This window comes from Telmatherina bonti, assembly GCF_933228915.1.
Source record: "Telmatherina bonti genome assembly, chromosome: 4".
In the NCBI taxonomy this organism is placed as follows: Eukaryota; Metazoa; Chordata; class Actinopteri; order Atheriniformes; family Telmatherinidae; genus Telmatherina; species Telmatherina bonti.
The window spans coordinates 12,097,080-12,123,356 of record NC_136622.1 but is presented as its reverse complement, the minus strand read 5'-3'; the positions used below and the strand labels follow the sequence as shown (position 1 = coordinate 12,123,356).

The window sequence follows — 26,277 nt, the reverse complement described above, 5'->3', positions numbered from 1 at the left end:
ATTTGTCATTAATGTTTACTGCAGCAAAATGTATTAAAAATAAAAACACTGAATGTGTACTCTTTTCAGCTCAAGGGTCTAGTCTAGTGTTTGCATTGTCATTAAATTTATAACATGTTATGTGTAACGTATAACATTGCAGCTGACAGCCACACTAATTCCCAGCAAATTGTCATCTTTGTTTTTCAGATTGAAATGAATGCAGTTCAAGTTCTGCAAGTTTACCAACGCCATGGAAGCTGTTCAGCTGAAACATTATCGGCTACATCATGGAGGGTCAACGTGGCTTTGCAAACACAGGAACTGCTGCACTTTCAGAACCATCAGGGCTTTGAAATCACATCTTCCAAGATTGCATAGGACTGTCCAACTGTTCTTTTTTTATGACCACAAGTTGTCTTTCATTTTTCTTATATTTATAAAAGCGCAAGCTGTTTTTTTATTTGCCTCGCCCACGTTGGAAGGGATTCAATGCCGCTAGTTTAAATAAAACTAAGGTTTTGAGGATGTATGTTGCATCTCTAGTTATTTATGCATTTGATTAGAAGTTATTGAAATTAAATTATGAAATTGCGTTACATTATAAACTACAGCAGTGTGCAATTTTAAATTACTCCTAAATTATTCTGCCATACTAACTTAAACAAATTCAAGTGGATTTTGTGACAGAATTTGAGTTATTACAGTATAAAATGATACATAATTACAATTTATGAAAGAGTTAGAGCAAGTAAGGATTAAATGTTATAACCATGTACATTTGTAAATTAGTAAAACTTGTGGAACAGTTACCAGAAGTAAAGATGAAAAGTTATTACAATATAAAATTAGTTAAAAAATTGGTTAATTAATAAAATATTAATTTAGTGGAACTTACAATTGAGTTGTAAAAAATCCTAATTTAGAGCTGAGTGAAATCAAAAGCAAAACTTAAAATATTTTGTTTAGCTGTTCAACTTAAAATTTTATCTAAGTTTGTTGCCTTGAAATTTTAAGTTCACTCAACATTTTCTTTTTTTTTACAGTGTGATAATCTAGGATTAGCATTAAAAAAAATCAAGCAAAGACAATATTTTACTTCTCTTTTCTCTGTAACTGCTTGCTCTACAGTCACTGCTTTCACAATGTGAAAATAAGAAAATAAAAATGCTCGTATTGATCAGAGATGTACTTGAAATAATGCCTGTTCCTAAAAAACATGTAATTTAAGATGATTAATTTCTTTACAAAAGGAGAGTTAACATAAGCAGTTTTAGCTTTCCACCATTGTTTGTGAACCACTGGATGATGGTTTTTCAGATGACGTCAAATTGGTGGTGATGAATGATGTGATAGGACATCCTTCTTGCATTACTTCAACCCTGCAAGTATTGCACATTGCTTTTCATGCATTATCTTCGAACACCATGTCATTGCTTCTCCACTGTTGGTAAACACTCCACACCCACCCACGACTCCCTCTTCCTTCTAACACTCATACACACATCATGCACAAACAGCCAGAAATAAATATCCACCCAGTTTTACCAGTCGGACCGATGCTGAAATGTTAAAAAAAAAAAAAAAAAAAAAAAATATATATATATATATATATATATATATATATATATATATATATATGTATATATATATATATATATATATATATATATATATGTATATATATATATATATATATATATATATATATATATGTATATATATATATATATATATGTATATATATATATATGTATATATATATATGTATATATATATATATATATATATATGTATATATATATATGTATGTATATATATATATATATATATATATATATATATATATATATATATATATATATATATATATATATATATATATATATATCTGCTGTTATATATATTAACGCAGCTGTTAATCAATCAAAAATACCTAAACAGTATTTTTATCTCACCAACTTTACTAAAACCAATGACACTGAGACTGAAAGTGAAATGCGGCCGTTCCAACAATTTAGTCTGAAACTCAAGTAAACGACACGGTTTCACATGTCTGTGTTGTGAAGGTGTTGTTATGGACATAGTACAAGTTGTCTATCAGTGGTACCCAGCCTGGGGTCGACAATGAGCACAAAGTGTTCATGTGACTGACTTACTGACTAGAACCTGTTAAAAGTTAAGACCATCTCCACAAAGAGACAAGATCTTCATATAATATATTCGTTATCGTTTAGATATTTAACATGGAACTGGCATTTTGGAGCCGGAAAACTCTCATTTTATAAACGGACCTCAACGTAAATGGGGGTCTTCACAATCTGATATTCAATAATATACTAAAACATAGATCCTGAGTCAAAACTAAAAAACTACTCAGTAGGCCACACCATGTCCATCTAAACAGCTTTAACCCATTTAGTGAGATCAGTAAAGAGGGTGGTGCTACAGTACTGGAGTGGTTTATGTGTGGTTTGGTAACCTTGATTGATTTAACAGCTTTTCAAAAATAAAACATGTCCAAGAACTGCCACCATGCAGATGATGAAGGCTATGTGATGATAGTTACCATAACTTTGGTTTTATCAAAGTACAATGCAGAATTCAACCGTATTGGATCACTTGTGATAAGAAACTAAGGAAATCATAAAGCCAAATACGGTTTCAGCACAAAGCAGATTGGTGGGGTCCACAGCCTTTTGGTAATTGTATGAACGGAGTCCTCAAGGTAAACAAGTTTGGAGCTTTTGGTTTAATTCAATTCAATTCAGCTTTATTTGTATAGCTCCACTTCAAAACAATGTTGTCACAGGGCACTTTACATACACATCATTTCAAGCCAATTTATAGATAATCTATAATAAAAACCAACTGATTGCATTGAATCATGACTTTGATCCAATCCCCCATCCTGAGCATGCACACGGCGACAGTGGGAAGGAAAAAACTCCCTTTTAACAGGAAGAAAACCTCCAGCAGAACCCGGCTCAGGGAGGGCAGCCATCTGCCTCGACTGGTTGGGATGGAGAGGACAGGAAAGATACTTTTACTTGCTGGAGAGAGCTAAGAGTACATGTAGGATGTAAGATGGATGCCAATTTAGCCATTATTGGCGGCCCCTCACTAAGAAAAACTGCCGAAATTCAGTATTGTGACTGTAGCGGGAGAGTAGCCAGAAAAAATACATCAGTACTTAGAGAGTTGAAGAAGCCATAAAGTTACACAACTGCAGATGATGAGCATGGTTCTGTCAGACAATTCACAAGATAATAAATCAATACATTACAAAGACATGTAGTTTGGCAGCTGTTCCAATCCCATGGCTCCTTGTGTATATATGTTTCTAATCAAATTAATATTTTGAAGTAAATTCCAAATTATATTTTCTCTTTTACCCGAAGCCAACAGGTGAATGTTGGGGTGGTGGAGGGATTCAAAACAAAACCAAGGCAGGCAGTGTGCAGGGATCAGGCCAGCAACAGAAGTAGAGGCAAAAGCATGAAGTAAACAGCTAAAGGCCTTAAAATGACATCCTGTGGATGAATGTGTTGCACTTTCTCAATTGAATATGTGTTGTTCTCTGATGTTCTGCCGTCTAATATGCAAAAAACAACAGAGTTCTGTCTCGTAAGAAAACATGTAATGCTTGTTTGTGCACAAGTCTATAATTCAGGATAGAAAATGTGTAAGCTGTTGTTATGGACTGTGTTGGATGTTCTGGTTTCAGTAATCCCTGGTATGAGTCAGCAGCTTAACACCATCCTTCACCCTGCTTCTTCTTCTTCATCAGAGACCAAATCACCAGTAAGCATTGGGACTATACCATCACACGGAATAGAAAAATTGCAAGTAGTTGCAGGTGAATCATAGTCTTTCAGCAACAAGATGCGACTGAAAATCACCGTGACATGAGGATGAAAAAAGCAGGAGAGCTATGTAGCTGTGTTCTGCTGTGAGAATGTGTTTCCCATGCTGATTTTAGATGTTTTGCTTCAGGAAATCTTACAGCCATTCAAAGATGCTTGTTTTAACATATTTTAGTAAAATACAGAATGTTAAAAAGGTACAAAAATGCACAGTATATTTACACAAATGTCTCACCTGTCTGTTCATATTTATTACTGCTTGACATGAAACTTGTGTTGTGCTATTTTCCTGTAATGCAGTCTTGTTTTTAGCATTATTTTCTGTGGATGATTCATTTAAACTCCTTTCACAGAAAAGAAATGATTAAACATTGAATCAAACATCTTTTCTTCTGATTATTACTTAAAATTCCCAACACTGTCTGCCCAAATTACATAGCAACAGGCTGCTCAGAGCACTGGTTTCCACATCCCTGAACGTGTGTTAAGCTGACAGAGAAACGTATGCACCGCTTCTTCCTGTCTGTACTGGTTGGAGGCCAGTAGTTCCTCGGGCGGCCTGAACATCTGTCATCAGTCACACACATTATCACCCAAGCTTCATGACCAGGAGTTGGACAGCTGTGCTCTCCAGCTGTGATTTGTGCAACTCATTTAAAGCCCGACTGCCTGTCTGAACCATGCGCATTGTTTGTCTGAGAAAGTTGTACCCTTTTGGGTCCCAAATGCATCACACAGATCGTCTTAGACTTGGTTTAGTTTGTCGAAAGCTTTAGAGTCAGAAGGACAAAAGGATAAACCCATGAAACTTGTAATAAAGCAGTTTGGATTGGTGCGGTGGGAAGATCACTGGCTTGTTGCATTCCTCTTTTATTTTGGTTTTGGTGTTTCTCCATCTTGATACACTGTGATAGGGGTGGGACATCTGGCTCAAAGATCAGATGATAATCTTTTAGGATGAAGTCATGATTCATGATCTGAGTCACAAACCTTCCCTCAGCCGGAGCCCCAACAGGAAGCTTAAACCGGGAGAAAACATTCAACTTTATTCATTGTTAAATTTCCTCAAGGCATACATCTTCAGATTTTGTTATTATTTAACTTAGTTCTCAGATATAAATAATAAAATGCCTTAATTCATTTCTAGGATCCCAATGATTGTTGTTGTTTTCCCTCCTCTGCTTAGAAAAACTGTTATTATTATTATTATTATTGTTATTAAATTATTCTGTTTCACAATCTAAATAATACTTACAACAATGTCCCTTACAGCAGATATGTATGGAAGCCCATTTAATCAAAATTAAAATTACATTTAAATACATGAATATCCTCATAATTAAGATAGAATTCTGATTTCTCCAAATTAGTGTGTTGATATTTCAGTAATCTTAGATATGATAGTATCCAGATTATGTAAATTATGATGTGCTGAATTTTTACAGTTAAAACATCTTGTTGGGAGACAGCAATCAGAATTTATAGGTATTAAGTCAGTGTGTATCCTGCCGTAGGATGGGTCATTACAAGGCTTGTTTCTCTCAGGCTGGAAAAAAATGCCTCGGTTTTATTTGAAAACTATAAAATGAAGCAATTGTGACAAACATGGAAACACCACACACACATAATTCTGCTGTAAACTGTTTTCCACACAAGGTTAAAATAAAAAGAAAATAAACGTTTGCTGTGAAATAACTGGTATTTCACCTCATACATCGTCATGGCGACAACACTTATGGTAAGACCAAGGTTAGCTTGAAATGTAATGCATTTTGCACAAATATTGATCTTACTGTCTGAAACATCTTGGATGCGCACAAAGGATTTTGGGATTAAATGATTTTTGTAGCTACAGCTGCAGCTCATAAACTTCATAAATCCTGTGTTTTTCATACACTCTCTTACATACTGCAGTCTTCAGTGACGCCTGCACCTTCAAGAACTTCATGAACTTCAACATAATTATTAAAACGGTGAATTTCTATTTCTTTAATGGAGGAAAAATAATGACAGTGTGAGTCCGGTGCCTCTGGTGGCACTATCTACTAGTATCTACAGCTGTGCTCATATGTATTCATCCCCTTTCATTAAAGAAAAGGCTGACTTTACAACAGTCACCCAAATAACTGGAGACTTAAAAAGGAACAATAACTAAAATTTTACAAAAATATAATTTAGTAATATAAGACACTGTTTTTTTTTTTCATTTAACTGAGTTGAAGAAAGAGAAATAAAAAACAACCAAATTTGTCCTGGACTTTTCTGTTGAACAGCAGGACAAAATACCTGTCAACAGGTGCAGAAGTCTGACTGAGAGGAACAGAAAACACCTGACTGGAGCGGATGTCATGTTTTTGCCACCCTGATCTCCTGGCGCTCATCATTGATTACTCGATCCACCTGCTGGCTTCCTAATTGCCTCTGCTACCTCATTCAGTTCACCTGGTTTCCTTTTCTCTCACTGCCTACTTAAGCTCCCTCCAATCCCTCCTTTTCTGCCAGATAATAATCAGACCTGTCTAGTTTTGTTCCAGCGGTCTACGGATTGTTCCTCAGTTGCCGACCTTCTGCTTTATGCCCCTGGATTACCCTCCTTGCCTTGCCCTCGACGGATACCGCTACCTTTCGGATCTTCTGGTTACCGACCCTGCCTGTCTTTGGATCTCTGAGCCTTGTCTTTGCCTGGATGAGTATTTTGCCATCCTGTTTACCTCCCAGCTGTTGCCTGGTTTCTTCTGCAGACCATTCCCCCAGACTGATCTTCTTTTCATACTCCTCCACCAATAAACTGGTCATTTGTCCAGAACTCCCTGTGTGTGGCTGAATTACGGATCCTCAGGGTAACTCATTACAGCGGAAACATGAAAAGATTGTTCAACTAAATATTTGTTTATGAGTTATGTAATATGTAATTAATTATCTTACTTGTTTGCTTTAAAAAAAATATTTCTATTGAACCAGAATTAGAAAATATTGTAATGATTTTCATAAAATTTTTATTTATTATTACTTTAGTCAATTTCAGCTTATTTTACAGGCAGCTGTTTTTTTGCTTCTTTAATGAAAGGGTATGAATAAATATGAGCACAACTGTATATTAGTTTTTTTTAAATGACGTTTTTGGGGTTCAAGGCCTTAAAATGTAAATGACTTGGTCAGAAACCAGGTTAACGTCTGCAGGTCGAGAGCTCAGCATAAAAACAAACATTTCTCCGTCAGTACTAGTAAAATCCAAACGCAGGCTCTGACGTTTTTCCTTCCTGTCTGCGATCATCTCTGTAAAACCCAACATGCTGCAGCCAGGCAGCCTCACATTCTGACCTTTCTTCAATCTTGACCCAATTTCATGCCCTCTATCATCTCGTCCTTGCTCTTTATTGCCCCTCTTCACTCTGGTTCTGTATCGGTGATGTTTTCACGCAGAGATGGCTCTGACCTTTAGGGTTAGTGACTAATGGAAGAGACACAGAGGAGGGGCCTAACCTTTATTACATCCTCATCCTTTTCATGTCATCAAGATGAGAAAAAAAAAAGCTTTTTTTAAAGAAAAGTTGATTACAACAGCTTTAAATGGAAACTGGTCATCTGAAAAGAAATAAAAACAAGCAGGTGATAAAAGGTTTATACATACCAGGATCTGACTTGGAGAATGTATCCACATCCAGCAGATTCCTGTTGAGAGAAAGAATGCAGGTAAAAATAGATCCTTTCAGCCCTCCTCATTGTTTCCAGACAATTTATTCATCACCATTTTCTAAATTCCATTTTTATCTCTTTTGTTCTTTGCTGTGGCGAAGGTTTCCAAAGTGTCGGCGAAGCCCCCAAAGTTAGGTCACATTTAATTCCCAACAAATTATTCTGTGGAAGCGGCAGTCAGAAAGTTTTGTGCAAACTGTTTTGTCTGAGATGAAATCCACGGTAAGCCCATAAAGCATGTGGTTATGGTGGAAAGCTGATGAGGTCACTCGCAGCTTGGGAGCGTGATGCTTTGTTTCCTGCTGCAGAGACGGATATCCAACTGCAATATGAACCTGATTCTAACACTGTGTATCATGTAACATCCCACAAGAAATTCTTCAGATAACTCGCACCAGTCAAAAGTATGGACAGATTTTGTTTTGCATCCCCGTTAGCTTGCAGCAGCTAGCTGCAGCTATTCTTCCTGGGTCTTGTGCTTTAAGAGGAAGATGTGTCCAAACCTTTGACTGGTACTGCATGATGCAAAATGTTTAGATTCTGCACCTGATGCTGAATGAATGATCAGATCATGTCTCTCCTGGGTAAAATGTCTGTTCATTGCTCATCAAAAATGTGAAACTTGTGTAAGCGCAGCAGCTGCTCGACTGAGTCAGACTCAAACAGGAATAAAACTTTTGCAGTTTGTCAACGTTTGGCGGCTCGACATCCAGAAACTTTTATTTATTAGCCGCAACTTTGTCAATGATTTGTCTTTTCTTGTGTTGTAAACAGGAAAATGTTTGTTTCCAAATCTAAGCGAGTAGTTTGGGGCCAGTATATTTTATCAGCAGTTCTTTGCTGACCGTGTTCATGTTCTGTGACAGATTATTACCATGTAAATCTTACACTCTTTTTTTTTTTTTTTTTTTTTTTTATGCCCGAAGACAGAATTCAGTTGAGCAGGACAACATGCGAATCAATAATTACTTTCAGTCTATTTCAGCTGCGGTGCTCTAAACTGCTTCAAGTCTTGATAAAAACTGAACAGATATTAATTTAAAGACAACAGCAAGGATGTGATTTGACTTCATTGTAAAATGATAAAAACAGCAAATAGAACTTTAAAACTTACAGGAGGAAACACACGAAAGGTACTGTGAAGTCAGAGAATCCCTCAGACAAAATTGCAAGCAGCTGAATAAACAGCAGTAAACTGGCAGACAACAGGAACAGACAGGTGGCAAAGACGACGACATGCAACTCTCAATGAACACAGAAAACAAAGGAGCGTGATGGGAAGGGCAGTCTACCAGAGCAACACAGATGAGCAGTAAACAACAAATCTAGAGCAAAAGGAAAATAAAACTAATGTGGTGTTTTAATGTGCCCTAAGAACATGACTTTTGCTCAAGAATGAATTCTTTCTGTTCGGTGTTTGGCCTTTCGTTAAAGTATTAAAGCAATAACAAAAACAAAAAAATTGTATTAATAAACACAAAAAGAAAAGAAGAAGACAAAAGGACACGTCTTTGTACTAAATTTTAGCTACGAGATCCAGTTGTGACTTCCAACACATCACCACCATGACAAAAACAGGAGAATTTTAGCTAAAATGTTGAAGTTTCGACCTCTCAATGGCGAAACTTTAGAGACTATGAAGACTGAGAGCTGCCAACACTTTCTCCGATGTTTTTTTCACTCCGATAGTTTGAATAATGATCTCTTGTTGTCTGAGGAACAACTTTATGGCAGGGGTGTCAAACTCCAATCCTCAAGGACCGGTATCCGGCAGGTTGTTGTTGTGTCCTTCCACCAACACAGCTGATTTAAATCCAATGAATCCAAAAGCTTCTTGTCAACCCATTATGACTTTAGGTCAGGTGTTTTGGAGCATGGGGACAACAAAAACCTGCAGGATACCGGCCCTGGACTGGAGTTCGACACCTGTGGTTTATGGCAACCAACCACAACACAACTTTTGGGCACATTTAAAGGAAACAACAAAAGCCAAAGAAAAATCAATGAGAAGTGACACTGAAAACACAATTGGTCTACGTCATGGGTGGGCCGCAGTCCTGCAAGAGTTCAGAGTTTCCCTGCTGCAACCGACCTGCCACACATGAGACCTAATTAGCAGGCTAGTGCAGAACTTGACATTAAAATCTGCCCTAGTCTCCTAATTAGCCATTAATTTGAGTTAGGTGTTTTGCAGCAGGGAAACTCCAAACACTTGCAGGACTCCGGCCCTCAAGGACCGAAGTTGCCCACCCCTGGCCCAAGTGGAAGTAATGGTCCCATACTGACATAATCTCTGGGACCATCTGGTGATTTTGTATGCTAAAATCTAACTTTCATGCTGAACTTTACCGGGAAACTCAAAAAGCTAAATGTAGAAGTGTAATGGGGGTGGGGGTGCTCTGGTGGCCACTAAGGTGGCTAATTGGCATAGTTCTTCATCATTGTAGCTTTCAATCATTATTCAATACCACTTTAAAAGAAACATATTCTGTGCTGAATGCTTGCTTGCACTCTAAAGAAATAAAGAAAAAAATCACTTCAAAAGCAAACAACTGAAGGTAAAATAAAGCCTTGGTGTATATCCATGACTGAAGTGGGAAAACTTAATCATTTACAGCCATAAAAGACAAAAAGTTTACCTTCTTTGGAGGTTTTACATATTAGATAATCATCTTGGAAGTTCAGTCGTGTTTCCATTGGAAATAAACAGGTAAGCAGCAGCCAAGTAGTATTTATTAAATAGACTTTATAATTTATTAAATTCACCTAAGTGTGACTCCTTTTTAAAGGCATACGTTCTGGTAGTTTGTAACATTTCTAAACAAAATATAAGGAAGGAAAAATTAGTAATGATTTTAAAGAAGCAATTGTTGCTTTCCAGAAATCTGGGGAGAGTCACATGACCATCTCCAGCTAATCTGGAGTCCATTACGCCACCGTGAGAAACAACTGCAAGAAAGTCTTTGTAGAAGTGTACATCCCAGTAAATTTACTCCTGAGTCAGACTGCAACGCTTTGAGAAAGTCTGAAACGTAGACGCTACATCTCAGACTGAAAAGGCTTGAGTTAGCATGTTAAAAGTTAAAGTTTTTGCCAACACTAACAGGTGTGGTATAATGCACAGCACCATGTTTTAGTAAAAAGTACACACATCATATCTGCACAAATACTTCATACTAAATGTCAAACACGGTGCTGGAAGAGTGATAATTTGAGGTAAACCTTGACATCTTACAGCCAACTAAATGAGGTAACACAGTTAAGCAGAGGGGGCCAAAAATCCTCAAAACAGCTAAAAACACTGACGTGATTATTTTCACTGACTGTACTGCAGCAAGTTATTCCACAAATAGAAGCTGTATTTTGATTTTTTTTTTTTTATCAATAGGTATGTTTTAATATTAATGTGTTGCAACAAGGCACGTATTCTTGCATCACTGAGGTTGTATTTACCTCATTTCAGAACCAGGTAAGAAGCAGATTATTATTCTATTCCATCCTGGTGAATAAATCCTTAGAACTGAGAGCGATGCGCAGGACCAGGTCCTCATGTGAGTTCACTTTGCGCTCCCCGGTTTGGGGCTGTATAACTCAGGTGTCTAGCCAATTCAAGTCAGGATGATCTCAGGAGGACCTCCACAGGAGCAACAGCTATTCATTATTCAAGAGCGGATTGGAAAGACAGTCAGCCAGAACACCAGCAGGCAGAAAGGCAGCAGGCTGACGGTCTGGAAAAAACCCTACCGGGTTTTAGCCCCTCGGTCAGTCAGTCACACAGCCAGCCAACCATTCAGCTAAAGAAGCAACCAAGCACATGTTTTATTCTTCCATTTTATTGAAAAACGTCAAAGTCATGGTCATCAATAGTCCGAATATCACCACTGTATTTATTATGTTGGGTTTTCTGTGGTCTGCTACACATGTTGGGGTTAGCCGTGGGAATCCATGTGGCCATCGGCCAGACTTCATGCAAAAAATCAAGATTTTAATGACTTTAATCCCGACAGCTGGGATTAACCATTTACCAGATAGATAGATAGATAGATAGACAGATAGATAGATAGATAGACAGATAGATAGATAGATAGATAGATAGATAGACATACAGATAGATAGATGGATAGATAGATAGATAGATAGATAGATAGATAGACAGACAGATAGATAGATAGATAGATAGATAGATAGATAGATAGATAGATAGATAGATAGATAGATAGATAGACAGACAGATAGATAGATAGACAGATAGATAGATAGATAGATAGATAGATGTGATCACACACATCTGCTCAACTTATAAGAAATTCTGTGCTTTTAATCAGCATCTTATAGAAAAGGTATTTTGATGAAGTTGCTTAAATGACAGACTTTCAAACTGCGGAAAAGAGGAAATAGAAGACATAAATGTTGTTTCGTGAGAGGAGATTTGTTTGACCTTACCTGCACGACACGGTAACTTCTATTTTAGTTGCAGGGACTCTGGTGTTCAGAGGATCGAATTCCCCTATTGATGCCATCATCTCGACTCACGACGCTAATGAGGATCCGCTGGGAGAGAAAACAAGGAAGGAAAGGAGGCGAAAGAACTGATCATTCACGGCCCCGATTGCAGTACATCCATGGTCTTCAGCGGGGTGGTCGCTGTGGTGGATGAGCGAGCGGCGGAGGTGGGAGATGGGGGTGTGGGGGAGACCGACAGGCTGAGAGACAGGGGCGCAGTGAAAGTTGTGGGATTTAAAGTTCATCCATCCCTCGTGCGCTCGCGGTGCGCTCCTGGTGCGCTGCCGGTGTCTGTCCGGCGCTGAGGAGGAGGGAGGAGAGCGCCGCCAGCTGGCTGCAGATCCTTCTCCCTCTTCCCGGTGTGTGACATCTATTAATCATGTTTCTGAGGCAATAAACTTTCATTATGGACCACCTTTTCCAGGCTAACATGGGATATTAAAGCTGTGAATATTAGCAGTTCATACATCTTGTTTTCTCCTAACTGCCCTGATGAGGAACTCCCTCTGGGTCAAAATCAAATGAATCTTTTTTTTGCACATATTTTTTTCAGAAGCTTATAGGTTTGAAGTTGTCTTTTGTTTTATTGGATAATGTGTTTGGTTTGACTGCCCAGAGAAAACAAGAATAATGTAAAACTATTTCCGTTGGAATGATGATTATTATAATGATAATTTTAATATCACAATTCATGCCATATTTAAAAAGAAATCTGATTTAATCTATGTGGTGAAATGCATTTAAAATGAATGTCAGCATCATATCTGCATCTGCATCCGATGTATAAAATATATTTTAGGACATAATGTATGAATTAGCTTGGGACAAAATTGTTGTGAAGTGGTGCTCGACAAATAAAGCTGAATTGAATTGAATATAAATTATCTTTCTTTTTTTTAAAATGACAGATTGCCTATGGTAACTAAAAGACTGATGGTTACGAACTGAAATGATGCAGATCAGTTGAAAAATACTGTCGTGGAAAACTTTCATGTTTAATACAAAATTCCTAACGAATCCTGAGACATCTTTTTTCTGACAGTGTTTCATGTCTAACTCTGGTTTTACATATCTAGACCCATAAATGCAGATTTTAATCCAGATGTTTGTTGAGCTGATTTCTCTCCTCCAGTCCAACCTGCATCCTAGCATCGTGTTCATACAATGTCATTTTCTTGCCCGCATGTCAATAAAATAAAAAACAATAAAATAAAAAATAAAAGAATCATTGACTTTTTTTTTTTTTTTGAACGGCAGCTTATCACCGAATTACAAACAATAAAAAAAAATAAAGTGACAAAATGAATTAATTAAAATGCAAACAACTGAAGACACTTTATTAATCCCAGAGGTGAATTCAAGTATTTTAGAGGTTTTGTTTTTTCAGCTGATTTTTTCCCCCTCTTGAATTTGGAACAATAGTCTATGTACAGATTACAAACACAGGTCTGCTGTTAATATACATGTCTTATGGTCTTCCTGACCACTGAGATCCACCATCACCATCTAGAAAGTCAGATTCCAGTTTGTCTGTGGTCAGGAGATCTTGATAACTTTTACAGTAAAAACATTCCTTTTCCAGAGGTGAATTTGGGTTGTCTGAGGAATATTGTACATTATTATGACTAACCTGGCTGCCTGGTCTCCTCTTCATCTTAGTTAGCACACTATAGCTTTGTTAGGATGTGTCATTTAAACATGTAACACTTTCTTATCACTGCTGTTATCATTATCGTTGCATTTCTCAGTAGGGCTTTCTAACTTTCTGAATGTATTTATTTATGAACATGAAATCTGCCTTCCTTGTTTCATACTGTTGTTTTTCCTGTTATTATCTACGCCTTGGTCTGAGAAGCTTGCAATGCCTCATATTCCCTCTTTTAGCTGAAAAGTTTTCATACAGGCATTGCACAATCGTCCAGCAGCTTCTAACATGAGCTTTTTGACCAACACCGTCTCATTCAGTTCCCCCAGATGCTTCATGTTTTGTTTTTTTCTTGCATACACTGCCTGCTCACAGCCTCCCACAACATTTTATTGGGATGTGAATCTGGCGAAGGCATCCCATTTCTCTCCATTCGGACTTTTCTCTGTGGATTCAAATTATGCTGATGGCCATTTTCCTGCAGAGTGGTTCCTTTTCATTTCAACTCTGTTGACCTCATGTCTTCTCTCAGCTTCTTTAACAAGTGAGTTTCATGTGTAAACCTAAGATACTAAAACTCTTTTAGCCAAGTCAGAAAACATGAAATGTCAAGACAGTAAAGTTTTAACTTCATTGTTGGTTCAGGCGTCATGGCGAGGTGTTTGCACAGAGCCCAAAGGACACTGAAGCACAAGTTCCTCCTTTCATCCTGTTTGCCTTCTGGCGGTCGATGCAGAAGGATCTGTTTCCAGTCAGAGCAGTTTGTTGGTGTAGATTCTCAGTCACCCTGAGCACAAGACATTCAAAAGGTTTCTGCAGTTCAACGTATCTGGAGAGGAGTTGTTGGGTTATGTGAGCTGCTTTTTAAACTTTCACACTTTGAGAATTTGAACTCACACAAGTGTTTCCTTCCTAACGGTCCTTCAGGCTTAATCAGTCCGCTGTCTGACCTACATGCAAGATGTTTTGGCCACAGGATTCAGGTGCAGATTCCAGGTAGTCAGAGTCATGTCAGACAGTCAGAGCTGTGAAAACAGCAACTTTCAGAAGAGATTAAACATCCTGATGAACCATGAAAAGAAAAGAAGCCTGTTGTTCTTCTGTTGATGAGTTTAGGTTGAGTTTAAAGGAGTTCATGTCATCAGGATATCTGAATGATTTAATCCACTTTAATCCAATCTATTCAGTCTTTATTAGTGTGGGATTTTTATGGAGGACACAAAGGCTACAAATGTATCATAATGCCATACTGGATAATAAAACTTAAGTGGTGAGTTGCCCAGTTTGCATTACATTTGAGAGTCATACCGTTTAATGATCAGCTCTTCAAACAACTGCATTACATCCAGGCAAGTTGCTCCAAAGGTTTCTAAAGTCTGCTTTTCGCAGTCAAGTGTCTCACATGAAACCTCTTTTTTTTAGGGCACGTTCACATCAGCCTTTTTGATTCAAATCCGAGTCCGTTTGCTCGGAAAGTCCGCTTCGCTTGGGGAAATGTAAACGTGTCAAACAAATTCAGATTCGAACCAAAGAAGTGGACTCAGTCTGCCAACAAACACAGGTCTCGGCCCGTTTCAAGTGGACAAAATACAAGAAGCGGAATACAGATAAAGGCACTTCCTGCCTTTGACGTAGTGTTGCATTGTGGGTAAATACATCGCCATCGCGTAGAGTCTTCTGCCTCATATGTTGTTCATACTGTCCAGTGTCGCACTGTATTTCTGCAGTATACTTGCATAAGACACGATAAAAAAAGACAAAAATAGATTAGTGACAGTTTCATCTCCATTAACTCGCAAAGGAGTTTTCTTCTTCACGTGGGTCTTGTCCTCTCTTGTGCTAAATACTAGTGCAGCGCCACCTTTGGTGAGAACAGTACGGTGGCTGGGAAGTGCAAAACAAATTAAAATTTAAAAAAACACATTTCAAAATTCAAAAACAAAAAAAAACATTTTGAAAATCAGAAGCTGAACCCAAAAGCATCTTTACCACATCCTGTTGCTTTAACCACTACACTGCTGACTTCTCGCAAAATAACGTACAGAATCGTACTTTGTACTGCAGGATGATGTCGCCATTGTACCACTTCCGGTGTTTAAGTCCCTTCCTCTCTGTGTAAAGCTGCCTTTTGTTAATTTATTCGGGATTTGTAAATGTTCTGATAATTGTGGATTGTCTCGGCTCTTCTTCAAGTTTTTCCTGAAATATAAATTTGTTTCCTCAAAAAGGAATTTGTTTTCTTAATTTATTTTTTTTTCTAAAATGTGTATTTGTTTCCTAAAATGTAAATTTGTTTTTTTTTTTTAAATGTAAATTTGTTTTCTAAAATGTGATTTTTTTTAATTTTTTTTTTGTTGTTGTTGTTTAAATTTGATTTTGAGAATTTAAACATTATTTTTGAAATTGAAACTTTTTTTTCTAAAGAGTTGTTTTTCAAAATGTCTGTTTTCAAATTTCGAAATGTGTTTTTTGAAATTTTAAGTTGTTTTGCATTTCCCAGCCACCGTAGAACAGGGATATATTATTGTAAAAATTTGGCCCGTTTGACCAAAGTGCAGCGTGAACGCACGGATACACACCCCAGCAACTGTGCCGAGTCTGTGAGAGTCTGGCAGACTATCCTGATGTGAATACACTCTTAGAAACCTGGACAAAGTCAAGGCCTGTTTTCAGTCATGAAGTTTCTGTGTTGCCTTGTGCTTTTAATAATGTGCAGCTACAGTGATACTTTCATATTTTTGCTTCCTGTGTTATTGTTGCTGTTTGTGTTTTTCTTCATTTAACTTGATGTGTGCTCTACATAATAGTCCAACTTATTTACCAACAGCTGTAGCTCAGGAGGAAGAGCAGTTGTCCTTCAACTAGACAGTTGGGAGCTCAATTCCAGGCTTCCCCTGACTAAAATGCCAAAGTGTCCTGGGGCAAGACGGCAAGTCCATTTACTTTGAAATGTCAAGAAATCACAAGCGTTTTTACATGATCTGAAATCTGGATATTTAACCAATCATTTAGGAATTAGAATAATTAATAATAATAATAATAATTAGAATAGGCATGTTTTCTTGTGTCATTTTTAAACCATGACTAATTCCACTTCTTACAGAATTCTACATGTTTTTATGGTATTCTGGTCATGGCTCATGGATAAACTAAATTGGACTGATGATCTAAATCAGCCAGTATCTCATTTTATATGTAATAAATAAATAAAAAAAATCAAGTTTAGAACCAGAGATCATGTACTTCAAGCCAATTTAAAGGTCTGTGCAACTCTGAACATAAAATTTTATGTCCCACTCTCCCTTCCTCTCCTTTCTAACATTTATGCCAGGACTCGACGTATCTTTGCATAAAGGGACAGTTGCGTCTTCTAAATGTGTTTTTCCACTTGATCAGGGGATCAAACCGTCGGCCCTGCTCGCACTTGGTCAATTAGCTCAACAGAAGAAACAAGCTGTCATCCTCTAATGAGCTAGCTGAGTGTCTAAATTTGGAAAGGCTACTTTACTCAGTAATTTTTTCATTAATCAGCTCTCTTGTAAGCAACGTGACACACTCTAAAGCCTCCCACAACATCCGCATCATCCCATCATCTGCAATACAAAGCTGTGTTTGGAAATATTGTATTTCTGGAGAACGAAGACACAGAGGTCTTTGATGATCAGACAAAAAGAAGGTTTTAAAATGGAAATCCAGGAGAAAAAGGAGCACAGACGCAGGAAATGTTGATATCTATGACCTGCTATAGAGGTGGTGGAGGAGGTTCGACATGAGGAGTTCTGAAAGAATACACTGAAGCGTTAGAGGAGCGCTCAGTCTCCCGTAGAAAACACAAGTTAAATCATCTTCTAAAATAGACTCATCTGTGCCTCCACGGATAGCTCAGAGGTAATGGAGACTGAGTGTAACTATATCAGCTTTCCTTGGCCTTGTCGCACACCAGTAATGACAAATAGATGTTACTCATAGCTGTACATCCGTGTGTGTGTGTGTGTGTGTGTGGGTTTGCCCCCATGCGTGTCTGCAGATCCACTCAATTTTGCAGCTGATCAGGCAGAAATTGAAATTTTTCATGGGCTGAAGAGAAAACAGCAGAGAGAGAAAATGGAGAGTGTGTGAGTGTGTGTGTGTGTGTGTGTGTGTGTGTGGGAGGGGGGCGGGGGTGTAGAGATAGAGGAGTGTGGTTGGAGGTGGAAATGAGAGAGGGATGGAGAGAAAAGACTGAGAGGGCAGAGGAGAAAGTTATTTGCACCATTTCCACTTTCCTGTCTCTGGATCATTCACAACAGGGTGTGTAGCCACATGATAAAGGAGGCTGTGGTGTGTGTGTGGCGTGTGTGTGGCGTGTGTATTTGTGTGTAAGTCTGCGGAGTGGCAACTAATTATCCAAGCAGGAGAAATCCTGTTTAGTTTCCATTCCAGTGTTCTGTGGAGAGCAGGTGTTTGACAAATACTGGCCTGCAATAAAATCATACATTTTACCAAATCCTTTTTTTATTCTCAATGTCATTCTTACATACAAACACACACACTCACACACACACACACATACACACACTCCTGATTACACTCACTGGCCAGGCAGAGATCATTGTGTCCAGCTTTTTCAGAGAAGCTTGTTTTAAATAGAAACACAGTTTTGTTTCTGTTTTCAGCAACTGTTAATATCTAAAGATAAGAAAAACCAAAAAACAGTATATTTTAGTCGAGGGAAATCTAATTCTTTTTAATTGACTTAATTTAACGGGAGACTGGCTGCAACAGGTTGACACTCTAGCAGTGACGAAGAGCAATTTCCTAAATCTTGCTAATTGTAACAATTTCTGGATTAAATGCAGTTTCCTGTAAGACTCTGCTGCGCAATTAAATGTTAGTCAGGAATGTATATACAAGAAAGAGATTCTTATTTTTTTATGCTTAAACCATATATATATGTGTATGTATATATATATATATATATATATATATATATATATATATATATATATATATATATATATATATATATATATATAAATAATAATCTCTTTCTTGTAGCAATATAAATTGTTTTTATTCAGTCGTCTGCAGAACTTCATAGACTACCACACAACAGTCTAGTAATTTGCAAGCTGTCCCATTTCTGCTAAATTCACACTTCTCTCTGATTAGGACATTTTAGAAGCGCAACAGAATACTAAATGAGACATTTCACGTTCGCAGTGATCACGTCTACCAAAAAGTCTCACACAAGCGCGTGCTGATTACTGCAAAACAGTCAGTTAAACATAATGAAAGACTGCGTGACTCCTTCAAGGAGTTTAGGAAGTTTTTTTAAAGATGAAAATAGAAAAAAAAAAAAAAAAAAAAGAACATAAATGTGCATACAGAGGGGCTCCACTCCAGTTGTGTTTCAGCATGCGTCTGCTTTGCACATGGCAATTTTTCTTCTATTTTGAGCTCAAATCACAGCTTTGGAACACTTTGATGATGTGACGGCATATTTGATTTGCAAGGCTTGTGTTCACATTCCCCATAGTTAATGCAGTCACTGCCAACATGCAGTGTGTGATTCTCCAGACCATCCGAATGCGGAGGAGACGAGACGAACAGCAGCTCACTGTGTTGGATGCTAATTAAAGTATCCATGGTAAGGGATCATGGAGAAACATGTTAAAGTTTAAGTGTCATCTTTGTCTGAAGGGTCAGGATTGTTATGTTTCTGTGTTTTTCTCTATTGGAATCAGAAGCAAGAGTTAAAAGGTCCACACACACACACACACGCACAGCCTGTTCGCTTTCAGTCTAATTGGAAAATATGCTTTAGAGATTAACTTTCATTTCTGTTGCAAAAAATAGCAGTGACACAGTTCTGAAATGAGAGGATGGAGCTGTATTGCTGCTCTCTGGTGTCTGATACATGATACTGCAGCTCAGCTACATGCTCATGCTACACGCTCATCCTACATGCTACACGCTCATGCTACATGCTACATGCTCATGCTACATGCTACATGCTCATGCTACACGCTCATGCTACATGCTACATGCTCATGCTACATGCTCAAGCTACAACTTAGATTGTAATTTTGTCCAGTAATGATAAACCAGCCATTGTATGTAAATATGGTTAAATGTAGCTGTTCAGTAGATCAATAGAGCAAGGCAGGATTATTTGTATCAGGGTGAGTCAAAGTGCTTTACCTTAAAACATTTGGCCAGGGGGTGTTTAAAGTCAGTCCTCGGGGCATTCCTACATGTTTTTTCCGTGTATCAATGCTCTAACACACCTGACTTAAATTTAATGGACCCATCAGACTATTAAATTCTATCAAAAAGACTCATTGATTTGAGTCAGGTGTGTTGGAACAGGGAAACATAGAAAACCTGCAGGAATGTGGCCGGACAGCCCTGCATGAGACAATACGATGCATACATTAAAATTTAAAACAAGAGAGAAAGGAAAAGAAAGAACTTTAGATAAAACTATTATAAACGTGATCATGTCTTAAAGAAGTCAAGCTTAAAAGTAACCGTGCAGATTTGGACATGTAAATAAAAAGTCCTGAACTGCAGCTGAGAACCTGGTTTTAAATAAACTGAATGTTTTCAGCTGATCTGAGGCTTTCAGGGAGTTTTTCCAGACATGTGGAGCATAGAAGCTGAACACAGCTTCTCCATGTCTGGCTCTAAATCAGGGAACTGATAAAAGACCAGATCCAGATGGCCTGAGGCGTCTGGTAGGTTTATGTTGGCTCAAGAGGTCACTGATGTATTTTGGTCCTGAACCATCCGGAGTGTTATAGATGTGCAACACAACATTAAAGTCTGTCCTTTGACAGACAGACAGAATAAAGACCTCAGAGCTGGACTAATGTGGTCCACTTTCTTGTTCTTAATGAGAACTTGAGCCGTAGAGTTTAGAGTGAGCTGCAGTTGTCTAATATTTAGGTAAACCTGTTAAAACACTGTTAGAATCATGAAGCCAACTAAAGACGAAAGCCTGGACCAGGACCATCTTTTATTGTAGACAAACAAAAAGAAAAGGAGGGTACAGTTGGTGAGTTTATCTAGTAGAAATATATCTAAATTCTTGTTATAGGTTAAAAATTAATGATATTAAAGCAACAAATAAACACAAGTGGTTCCAAAAAAATATATCCCACATGTTGTTTGTATTGTTGTACTTGTTACATCACAAAATAAACACCACTGAGCTCTGAGACATTTTGCATGACTTTATGGTAGAAACTTTATTCAGAACCATGTTGTTCGTAGAACTGGTCTCCTGCCTCCTGGTGGACACCAGAAAGCACAAGATTACGCTACAGTTATTTTATAATGGTAATAAATGCTGAAAATTGTAAAAGATATTTTGTTTTAAAATAACAGATTTTGTTGAAGGACTCCTAAAGACTTCATATTTAAAAGACTGGACTTTTCTGCCCAGTGGGTCTAAGTTGAGGGTGTATCATGATTGGAACAGAGGGACTTTATCTAAGTCTTTATCGAACAACTATAGAGCTGATCTGTTCAGCATGACCTCATTTCTGCAGGACGGCAAAGCAAAAGGAAGAAACAGCACAGACATATACTGTAGTGTAGGGTTTTAGTTTGGTACTTGTAAATCTGCAAAGCTGTGCACACATATACACAGCAGCAGTGCACGATGACTGAAGGACCTTAGTTCATGACGCTTCCTTTCTGGTCGATGGTCAGATGGCCTCAATCACAGAAAGTGTAGTGACATCTGGTGGCTGACATTACTTACTGCAGCCCTTTAACTCAGCTCAGTTTGAAGCATAAACACACCTTTAACTTTTCATCCATCCTTCTCTAGTCAAGTCTAGTTTTAGTCTTAATCCCAGTCACACTGACAGGGTCTGTAGAGGTCAGGAGGGCCGACACACCCTGGGTAGGTTGTCAGTCCATTACAGGGCCAACCTTTGAATATTTCTATTCCATGTGTCGCTGAAAAACTTCCAGAAAGTTGGATTGTTGATGTCTGACAGAACAGATATCAGTAACACATTTATTCATACACAAATGGACCAACGATTCAAAAGCATTAAAAAGATCCTGTTTACTGATTATCTTATTTATGGCGGTGTATTTGTCAGCATCAGTGTTACAGCATAAAGTTTCTGGTTGGATTATTGGCAAACATGCACGTCCAAAAAACACACACCTGAACGCCAGTGGTGATTGAAAATTGATGCATGGAGTGAGTGCATGCTGTTTAAAGTGTTGGACCTGTAGGATGTACTACCCCCCCCCCCCCCCCCCCCCCCCCCCCAAACCTGAATTAAGCAAGTACATTAAAATGAATAAACTGCTGGAATTTAAGCAGCTTTTTTTCCCCTTCCACTGATGTAAATGCGATTGATGGATGTGACAATAAATTTTTTGCCGGATTAACTTTCTAGGCAGCCCCGGGTTAAAAATGCCTCTTCAGCCCCCACTGCCCCCACACACTATGGAAAGCAATTTCATTATTCAAGATTAAAGATCATATTAGGCCTTAATGAAAATGATGAATCTTTAAACACAGAACATTAATGGAAGAATAGCTGCCAAGTACATTACATTATGCGCATTACATTTTGGGTTTTTGCAGGTCTTGATTGTCTGCGTTGTCCATGAGAGTTTATTAAATCTGAAGTTTAACTAAAGTATCAGAGAACATTTCTCATGTTTAATTGTCATTTCTATTAAAAATGAAGATAGACCAAATAAAACAGCTTGGTCCTCATTTTCTATTCCACTCACACATATATTTCAGACTATAATCTGTTTTAAGAGGAAAACCTTTAACATAATCACGGTAAATGAAAGACTTTCAGTAGCAGCGATGACATCTAAAGCTTCTTGGGTCATCTGTTCGCATTAAACACTGTCATAAAAGAGGAACAAAAATACAGCTTCTGTTTTGTCACAGATGGTTTTCTGCACGTGTTGAAAGACGTGGCAATGAGCCAATAACGTTCACAACAGAAACATAGAGATGAAACACACAGTTAACTGTTAAATCAAACTATTTTAGGTATGATCTTTAAATGATGTCTATTAGGGCTGGGCGATATGACGATATATATCGTTTCATATGAGGCTCTATCGTTTACGCCACAATAAGGTGCTTTACTGCAGGATTTTACGTCAAGATGCGCTTTACAGCATGCACGCTGCATGAAATTAACCAACATGGAGAAAGACGGTAGCAGACGTGATTCAGCGCAGGATAATTCACTAAAAGATGACCAGCCAACCCAAACTGATGAGCTGGTTCATAAAAGAGGGGAAATTTCTGTCGCATGGATGCGGTTTGGATATAAAAAAGACCAACGTGGAACCGACAACAAACTAACTCACAGTCCCGACAATGGACTCGGACTCAACTACCGGTAACTCATTTTATCACTTGCGCAAGATTTTGGATAAAGAATATAGAATAAAGATTAGAATCAACGAGCAAAAGCCGCAAAATCAGCCTAAAGTCCTGGCGAAAGAACTCATAATAAATTTCTGACGCAAACGCTGAAACAGGCATTTACCCATGAAACGTCATACGGCCATAGTTCCCACAGATGGAAGGAGATCACTGCTGCTGTTGCCAAGCACATCTGACACATAACTGATGACTGACACAAAACTACACAAATAAATTTATATCTTTATGTATATTGTTATGGTGATATAAATGGGCCTGTATGATATCACTGTATGAGATTTTGGTCTCATCGCCCAGGCCTAATGTCTGAAACAATAAAGACTTCTTCAGCTGTTTTAAGATGATAAATTGTTCACTGTTTGATCGTGCTTCTACATTCAGTTTTCTCGATCTCTCTCTCAATATGAGGTTTTAGTTCCTTTAGATTTCATTATCTTCCACTGCTTTAAGTTCAAACCCCATCTTTCTAAACGTAGCTGTGAAACAACAGATCTGCAGATCTGCGACAGATCTAGTGGGGCTGCAAACAGCAGAGTTTCATTTCAGAAGCATTTTGTGCACAAGTTGTTGTTTTTTATGTAAAAGAAGTGAAGAACAGAGCTGTTCAATCTTGTTTGATTCAACAACAAACATGCATTACCCCCAGTTTTAAACATTGTTTAGCAGCGTTTTTAAGAGTCTGATTTAAAATGATCTGAATTAAGTGTGGAAAACAAGCAGCTGCTGTGAATACGAGGAGTCCCATTGGGTAATTTTTCCTCAGAGCCTGTCTCAGATCCCAATAAACAATCTCTAAATCCTTATATATTTGCTGGGAATGTCAAAGTCTGTCTAATGAGGGTTTTATGGAATTTGTCAATTATTTCTAGACTTACCATCTCTTTAAGTTGCCTTTAGCGCCTGCAATTCCCTCTCACACCAACAGATGGCAGCGCAACACAAGATCATGACAAACCATTCTGCGCTCTGCAATGAGATGAAAACCTGCTTACAGAGGCTTTTTATTCAACACATCATAAAACAAGCAACGCATGATGCAAATATTAGGGTAAATGAAAAAGAGATCAGGTAACATTACAAGCTGCTGTTTAACAGCCTCGTCTCAGAACATTTTACACGACATGAGCGCGTCTATGAAGACATCACACCACAATATCCAAAACCTTCTGTTGCTTTTTACAGAAACACCTCTTGTTCACCAATAGGCGTCCTGTAGCTATGCAAAGGTCTATTCTCTCGACTGGCTTGTCCTCACTTCAGCAGCTACACTGCACCTTTTGCTCTCACGCTGCCAAATTTAGCACAACCGTACACACAAGGGTGCACACACACACACACAAACACACACACACACAGCTTGTCAACTCCCCTGCTGCTGCTAACAGATGACAGGAGGCCTCGGGATGAAGAAAGATCGAGTGCTCTGGAAGAGCAGGGGCAAAAATACATGTTTGTTTAGACAGCATCCAGATGTGCGATGTGTGTTCTGAGCAGGCAGAAGACATGTCGGAACGGATGAGCCGAGTGCTTTGTTAACCACATTCCTACAGTATGAGAATTATCTTGCATGCACAAACACAAGCAGCTTTATTTCACCTTACTGCCTTCATTCAAACACACACACACACACACACACACACACACAAACTTCCAGGAGACTATATTTGTGAGCATCATATGTGACAGATTTGGTCTGTTCTCTCCTACCAAAACATACAGTCGACCCTCTCTCACCGACCACTGTTGGCCTAGTTTTGCATGAATACGCTAGCCTGAGGGCAGGTGTGTTTCTCCCCTGAGTGAGTAACGCTGCTTTTAATGGACAGAGAATGAAGGCTTCAATAGTCAAGGCAACATCTGGCCCTGAAGAAAACACGATTGCTGAATGCAGAGGAAGTGGATGCTGGGATGCGCTCTGCTGTAGAGCAGCAATCCTCTGCTTTTCGTCTGGAGACATCGTGTGTTAACTCCTCCCAGTGCAGTCTTTTGTGTGATGATCACCCAAAAGCTGAGAGGAGAAGATTCTTAAAAAAATGATGCCGTCGTTTTAGCAGCATGGCTGAGATATTTTAACATTTACAGGATGAACTAACCTGTTGATCTCGTCTCATATCATTGGTGGTCCCTGCTGGGTCATCTGATCTGAGTTTTGCTCTGATGCAACCAATATCAAAATTAATGGATGCATTAAGAGTTGTGGAGCCGAGATAAAACTTCTAATGGATTATTTCAGTTCAATTCAACTTTATTTTTACAGCGCTACTTTACAATAAAGTCATCTCAGACACTTTACATCCATATCAGTTCAAGTCAATGCATAATAAATAGTCTAGTTAAGAGAAAACCAACTTATTACATCAGATCTTGACTTTGATTTTTACTTTTTTTTTTTGACTGTATGACCTCTAGAAATGTTTACAATTTCACTTTTTGTCTTATTAAGCCAAACTTGCTGCAGAGGAATATTTTCTAAATTCTCCTTTAAGGCTACAGCCCTGCAGATTCAGGTGTTTCCCCATGTTTACATGCCTCATTCATAAGGCAGTTTTTCCTATTGTTCATACCTGTTAATGACCCGGGAGTCTGAGCCAGGTAAGTGTGTACAGTCTAAACATCTAAGACCTCCAGGAAAATGTCCTTTGAGGACCAGATTTGTAGTCCAGCCTTAGAGAATTTGGCTCAGTACCTCCCCAGTTGTTCAGAAATCAGCAGGTTGCTCGGTTTTTGAAGAAGTGAGACCAATCAGTTTGCAAAAACAAAACACTACTTAATTGAAAAAAATGGCTGTGAAATAATATTTCCTGGTTTCCTTGTTGTCTGTGATGGTAAATTCAACTTATGAGCAATTTTTTAGGGTTGTGTATTGATGAAAAATATATTTTTTAAATGTCATATTTCATAAATCCTGATGAGGGAAAGGTCAGAGTATTTCTATTAAGTCATGCAAGTTTTAAACCCATTAGCATTTTACAGCATCGGTTTTATTGGTTAAAGTACGGCTTTGGGGGCTGAGGTTTATCCATCTGGGGCTGCTATGCTGGTTATTCACAACTGCTTCAAGCGAGTTTTAACCTGTCCTGGTTCATTGTTCAGCCTCTGCTGGGAAACTCTCACAGCGATTTGTCCATTGTCAAAAATATGGCATCTTTAACATTTTCTAA

At 38.2% G+C, this 26,277-nt stretch overlaps 1 protein-coding gene across 1 annotated transcript in view; it reads right to left on the bottom strand.

The window, feature by feature from the left end:
* Positions 1 to 12,252, bottom strand: part of LOC306755101 (copine-9-like) — a 119,341-nt gene extending 107,089 nt beyond the window's left edge. The window contains exons 1-2 of the mRNA XM_079239356.1: positions 11,985 to 12,252; positions 7,477 to 7,517 (exon numbers count right to left, since the gene is read on the bottom strand). Of these exons, the coding sequence (XP_079095482.1) occupies positions 7,477 to 7,517; positions 11,985 to 12,064 (121 nt within the window). The 5' untranslated portion in view covers positions 12,065 to 12,252. The remainder of the gene's footprint in view (positions 1 to 7,476; positions 7,518 to 11,984) is intronic.
* Positions 12,253 to 26,277: the final 14,025 nt, after the last annotated feature.